General features: G+C 42.7%; 1 protein-coding gene across 1 annotated transcript in view; it reads left to right on the forward strand.

Moving 5' to 3' along the window:
- Positions 1 to 361: 361 nt before the first annotated feature.
- LOC311206813 (uncharacterized protein) overlaps positions 362 to 6,679 on the forward strand; it is a gene marked incomplete at its 3' end in the record, with an annotated part of 8,509 nt that continues 2,191 nt past the window's right edge. Inside the window, exons 1-3 of the mRNA XM_084282566.1 lie at positions 362 to 483; positions 3,878 to 3,973; positions 6,621 to 6,676. Coding sequence (XP_084138692.1) covers positions 363 to 483; positions 3,878 to 3,973; positions 6,621 to 6,676 — 273 coding nt within the window. The 5' untranslated portion in view covers position 362. The remainder of the gene's footprint in view (positions 484 to 3,877; positions 3,974 to 6,620; positions 6,677 to 6,679) is intronic.

The raw sequence follows: 6,679 nt of genomic DNA on the forward strand, positions 1-6,679 counted from the left end.
TGTCTCCCCAGCTGTGGGGCCCGGCCTCTGCCCCACACCACCAGCTACCCGTGAGGGGTGCGTGAGACCGGCTGGGGTGAAAGGGTGAGGAGGAGGAGGAGAAAACTGAGGTGGGGGGGGGGGGGGGGGGGGAACGAGGGGGGCGTGCATGAGCGGGGGGAGAAAGGGGAGTGAGCGGGAGCGGCGGGGAGCGGAGCGCAGCGGGCCGGCGGCGAGCTGCCGGGCCATGGCGCGGCGGGCCGGGGGCGGCGGTGGCTGCGGTGATGGCGGCGGGGGGGTCCCCCGGCGGCTGGTGCTGTGGCTGGCCCTGTGGGGGCTGTGGGGCGGCGGCGGCGATGCCCAGCCCGGCCGGGGGGGCTGCCATGCCCTGGGGCTGGGGCACGGCGACGGCCTGCAGCCCTCGCTGCCTGCACGGCGGGCTGTGCCTCGGCAACGGCACCTGCCTCTGCTCCAAGGGCTATGAGGGCGAGCTCTGCCAGCACGGTAACGGGATGGGGATGGGGTGCGGGTGTGGGGCAGGAGGGGAGTGATGCGGGGTGGATGGAGGCAGGGTGAGGGGAACGGTGCTGAGAGCGCAGCCGGTGGTCAGCAGGTGGGTGAAGATGCTCGCTTGGGTGTGGAATGATGGTGCCGTCAGCGGGTCGCGTTTTATCGTCTGAAGAGCCTTTAAATGCCTGTTTGATGAATAAGGGTCTGCATTGGCATCCCTTTGCCGTTTTCTCAGTGAGTGTAAACCCCCCTGGGCAAGGGGTGACGCCTTTGGAGGGCTGGCTGCTGTCTGGACCTGAGCAATGTTAGGTGGTGCTGCTAGGTGGGGTCAGTGAGATGAGTGCTGAGGAAAAGGTAAAAATGTGTGTAGGAAGCAGGTTGTTTGCTGGGTCCCTCGTTTGTTCAGAGTACACTGTGTATCAAAATACAGGAGCTTATTTCCTAGATATAACCCGACTCACAGAGTCACTTGCACACCCTGTTTCAGTGGTGGTTAAGTTGGAAGGAACGGAAAAACTTGTTCCTGGTGGTCTCTAAGGGGAGATGAAGTATTTCTGAAAGCATTGCTTGATGTACAAAATGCAAGTGAGAGGAGTTTCAATCTGAACCCTATTTAGTGTAGTGTTCCCAATTTCTAATTGTCTTCTTCAAAAGTTGAGCTCTGGAGCCCTGTGGCTAATAATTGCTAAAACCTGGTCAGTATCAGCAGAAACTGTGTTGCCTTATGTCTTGTCCTGTAGGAAGAGGTAATGCATTTTGTATTGTATTTCTCCTAGTTCTCAGTGCACTTCATCTTAAATGTCATTCTTCTAAACTTTGAAATGGGACGTGTTAGGGGGTGTCCTGAGCGACTTCTGTTACAGGTGCTGAAAATTTCACCCTGTACTGCAGTCACTTGGGGAGCGCTGGTTTATTGAGAACCTGGGTTACCAAGCGGTAGGTTACAGTGCCCGGTAACACACTGAGAACACGCTGCATAGTGGGGATGAGTAGCAGTGCTGTGAGAGCTTTGTCCAGACAAATGTTGGACCCTAGCCCTGTTTGGTTTTAGTGGAGGTGTGGAAGATCATCAGAAATGCAGGTCTGTTTATGAGCTAGAGCGGTGAATGACCTGGTATTAAGGGAACCACTGCTTTCTCTGATAAAGTCATCAATGCAGGGTGAAAAAAAAAAAAAAAAAAAAAAAAAAAAAAAAAAAAAGAAGAAGAAATGAGACCTCATCCCTTGTTCTGTCAAGAAACCCACTAAGTTAACTTTTTATCTTCTCACTCACAGAAATCAGAAATTAAAAATGGGACACGTCCATCTAAATCTGTGTATGCATGGTGGGGTTATGTCGTGTTTTTTATATGAATATCATGGCTTTGAAATAGTGGAGCAACAAAAAATTTGTTTGTGATGTCTCTAGTCTTCCCTGGCTGTTGAGATAATACAGATGGAAAGGAGAAAATCTGTTCTATCATTTAAAAAGAAATAATCCAATATTTAGGAAAAAAAAAAAGTTATTATTATATATATTTTTTAATAGATGGTCTTCAAACTGTTACTGGAATTTGTGGTTGCAAGCTAAATGAATCTAATAACATACATAGATCCTTGTTCAGTGTGGGCTGTGAAATAACATAACCTGTGGAATTGCAAAACATGGACATAACAAAGGGAAAAAGTTGAGTTAAACTTCTCCTAGTGCAATTCTCTCTGGTTGAGTGGGTTGCTCAGAAAAGAGATTTACTGCTTAGCCTTCTTGCTCCACGTGGGATTGCAGCGATATGCCAGGCAAGCACCTTGTGGTGGCAGGTTCTCTCTGTCCCAAGAGCTTACTGGACACTGGGATATTGCAAAATACTTCGGGGTGTTTTTGGTGTAATTTTTATTTTAGTGAGAAGCTGTGGATCCAATTCCTCCCATATATACAGTCTTGCTTATTCTGGGAAGTTAAAGAGCAGTTGCTGATATTTTGGCAAAGCATAAAACAAGCATAAGGAAAAGATGTGCAGTTTGTAGGCTGCAGATTTCAGGACTCTCACGCTCCCTCACGCTGTCCCAGCTCAGTAGTGAAATGCTTTCTAGAAGGTGTTTGCCTTATGGAGAGTCTTCAGCTCTATAAATTCTATAAATACACAGAATCATAGAATCCTTCAGACTGGAAAAGACCTCTAAGATCATCTACTCCAACCTTTAGTCTAACCATATGGGAAAGTATCTGCCTGTCCAAATGGTAATAGTTAGCAGATGAGAATAGCGTAGGGTTCCAGCACTGCATAATACACAGAGCTGTGCTTTTGGGATCTCATTGCTATTCTCTTGGTTCCTTTCTGCCAAACACCAGCTCTTCCCTCTTGCTGTTTGCTTCATGTAAGCATGTAAGTGGTGTCAGATTTAACTGTTAGGTTGTCAGGGCAGAGTTTCTCTCTTGCCCTGTGCATGACTCCACAGTGGTATTTGGATATCGATATTAGTATATTTTTTTAGCATAAATAAAATAAGCCTTATAAAACTGGGAGGAAAAAAAAAAAAAAAAGGAAAGAAAAAAAAAAAAAAGAGAGAGAAACTGAATTTTCCTAAGGTGGAGATATTTTAACTTATGGCATTTCCAATGAGCTGAAAGCATCTAGTAAAACAGTTATGCAGTGCTGAGTGCTGAATGTTTCTTTCATATATGTCTGCATCCTTTATTTACATGCAATACTCATTGTGCAGATATTAATGTATTCTTCAGCTGGATTTGCCCTCATGTTGCCACCAAGCAGTGTGGTGTTATTCAGTGCTTGCTTTTTTCCTCTTCCATCAGTCTCAGACTTCTCACTCATCCAGCCAAAAGACAAAGCAATGTCATGTAGAGAGCTCATCTTGCACCTGTAGGCAATTCAGAATGTTTCAACTCTGAAACACATAGCTTCCTAAAATTTGGGTGTGAATAAATGTGTGTTTTCTTAGAAACCAGGGGTGATTGAGGAATGATTTATGAAAATCCTAGCAAGGATTTGCAAAATTGAGCTTCTTATTTGCGCCTTACACAACATATCCAAGCTGTCGGCAATGAAATAGTTGTGGAATCTAGGATGGCCACAGATGCTTTTCTCCCAACAAATGATTTAATTGTGACAGAAGTTACATCTATCTTGGATGATTTCTAAATGGTCATTTCAGACAGGTCTTTGAGAGGCCAACTGAGGGGGAAAAAATAAAAGGTGACGAAGGAAGTGATGGCATCTCTCTGTGCATGGAAACTTTTTCACTGGCAGTGTGGGATGGCAGAACAAACGTATCTTAGGAAATGTGAAGGCAAATGGAGTACTCACTGACTAAAATAATGCACATTTCTTAGGTACTTAAGTAATAGCTTTGGTAAGCTTCACCAAGGTTTCTTTGTTTGTCTTTCTTACAGCCACATGTTATCCAAAATGCAAAAATGGTGGGGAGTGTCTGAGGCCTGGAAAATGCAGATGTCCACCTGGCTATGGGGGTAGATACTGTCATAAGGGTGAGTAAAACCCAAACAAGTGATAGCTCGGGAAGACTTCAAGTTTGGAAACAAAATGGATTTGGGACTTGTCAAGTGCAGGCTTAATGTTTTTTGAAATAATGACCTTAATTGCTTAGACCTCTGACTTTACTGTCAAAATATGTATGTCCTATAGGATCCATGTGCTTGCAGGATAATAGCGTGGAGTATATGTATTTGTTCTTGATTGAGAATTTCTTGTGAGAAATTGAGAGAATTTTCTCCCTTGTAAATGCATTGTTTATGTGTGTGTAAATATTTTGTGTTTTAAATGTTGTTTAGCTATAGAGCAGACTTTTTTTTCTAATTAATTTCATCAGATGATTTGTACAGATATGTATTTCTGTGTTAGGTGGTTGAAACTTTTATGTACCTGCAAGATAGTAATACTGAGGGCAAGCTGCTAAAGTTACATGTAGCAATGTGCTGCTGATGGGTAAGATGGCAGAGATCGCGAGCAACAGACCAATTCTTACAGTTTTGTCAAGCTTACTGAATATATGCACAGGTTGGAAAAGGTGATCCAAGAAAAAGTTGTTTTGTTATGAACTCATCAGACTACTGATATAACTCCTGAGTTCTGCGATAAAAGGTGAAGCAAACTTCAAAACAGTTTAAAAGAAAAACAACGTAGTAGGCAGGATATCCCAAGAGAGTGAAGGAAAATAAATACTTGTTTTTCTTTCAGCGGAAAAACTCTGCGTATCACTTGAAAATTTGTCAGGAGTACTCCATGAAAAGGCACTGTTTAGCTAGTTTGGCTGTTGTCACTACTGAGAACCTGCTAAGCGTTCTTTCTAACTGCAGTCAGAGCAGCCAGAAGCTGGATTCTCTGTTTATCCTTGGTGTTTATTCCATGGGCCTTTGTTATATTTCCTTCCTAACATTAAATAGCTACCAGAGCTTACCTGAAACATAACCTAATGTAGATTTGGAACTTGACTCACTTCTGCAGCTCTCTGAAGCCTTGTTGCTATTGGGTTGTCTATGGGGGTTTTGGAATTTCATGAAGAAAGTGTGACCTGAGCTTACTTAGCACGGTGATGTCTAAGTTTACCGAACCTTAAATTATAGCTCTGGGATGTTAACTACATTGAACGGGAATTCAAATGCTAGTGATAATGTCAAAATTGTTAATGTTATAGACAAATTAGAAAGATAAGGAACTGTCTTCTCATGAAGATCTGTGTAACAATAATGTGTAATGCATTGAGAAATAACTATTCATTTTGTGTAGTTTACAATATTGACAGCAACGAGGTAAACTGGAGCATGGTCAGGTTTTTTTTTCAGCAATAGGATGTGTATATATATGTGTATATATATATGCACACACATATAATTTCTTAAAAAAACAACTGAAAGCATATGTTAGTAGGGTCTGCATGGAAGGGAAAACTTGATGTTCTCAGAAGAGTCTGAATCAGAAGCAATGTGATAGATATTACATGAACAGAAAAAGCAGAATAGGGAATTGGTTTATTACCATAGGCTAGACTTGGATCTCTACCCAAGCAAATGTGCTGCTTGTGTTTTGTGTGTTCTCCCTGTGGGGCAAAGGATGTGCTTGTGGTCACCTGTAAGGTGCAGTATTGTGGCTTACAGAGCCTGGATGTGCAAACTTGCTGTGAAGAGCAGTGTGCTATTAAATACATCAGCTTAGACTGTGCAATAAAGAAATACAAAAACCAGCTCTGAATAGCTTTTCTAGCTGTGCTAGAGTAAACTTGTGTGCCCTTGCGTATTCAGTCTTTGTGCCAAAAATCTGTTAGCTGAATTCATGCTCAAAACTTGTGGTAGAAGAGGGATTTAAAGCTTTTTCTAGGAAGCATCAAGCAGGCATCCTGACTGTCCATCATTATAATGAAGGGTAGAAGTTTCTCTCCCATAAAGTGAAGGTGCTGTATACATTTACATTCATTCTTCTGGAAGGCTGCATTTGATTGTACATAACAGTGATTATGCCATATTTCAGAGATGATAGTGCACTACACAGTTGATACCAGTCATATGTCTGGTATAAATAATACTTCATTAATTAGTCCTTCAGGGCTTTGACATGTAGAACACTTCTGAAATGAGGAAACTTGCTTAGCTGACCTGTGGTAAAGCACCACTCAGCTGCATTATAGTCATAGGTTTATTCGTCAAAGTAATATCCCCTTCTCTTCTTGCTCTTGTTATGTGTAGGAACTCTCAGGGAAGGAAATCATGTGAATTCTTGACCATGTGTTGCTGATTTATCAGCTGTGATTTGGCTAGATCGATAACAATGTGCATGATAGTAGTTACAGTGGTGTAGCAGCTGAACATTTGGTTCACAGTTATCTGGGCGGGAGCACAGCTATTTTGTGCCATAAGGATAATCATGCTTGTTAGTTGGTACTCTCAGGTTAAATGCTCAACAAGCATTTATGCACATGCTTAATTTTAACGGTGTGATGGGTTGGCATGGTTCTGTCACCATTGCTGACATGATGGAGCTGTGTCTTGCTATGAATAGTCAAAATCTTAATCTTTGCAGAAATGATAAAACAAGTAGTCGATGGTAGCCAGCTGTTTGAAGATATCTGTTCAATTTCCTCTGCTGCTCCTGAAATGTAGTGTCTATGCTGTCCTTCTGCAGTAAGCTGTGAAGGAGGCTGCCAAAATGGCGGGGAATGCATCTCTGTCAATGGGGTTGTG

This window comes from Netta rufina (genome assembly GCF_964035555.1).
Source record: "Netta rufina genome assembly, chromosome: 2".
Lineage (NCBI taxonomy): Eukaryota > Metazoa > Chordata > Aves > Anseriformes > Anatidae > Netta > Netta rufina.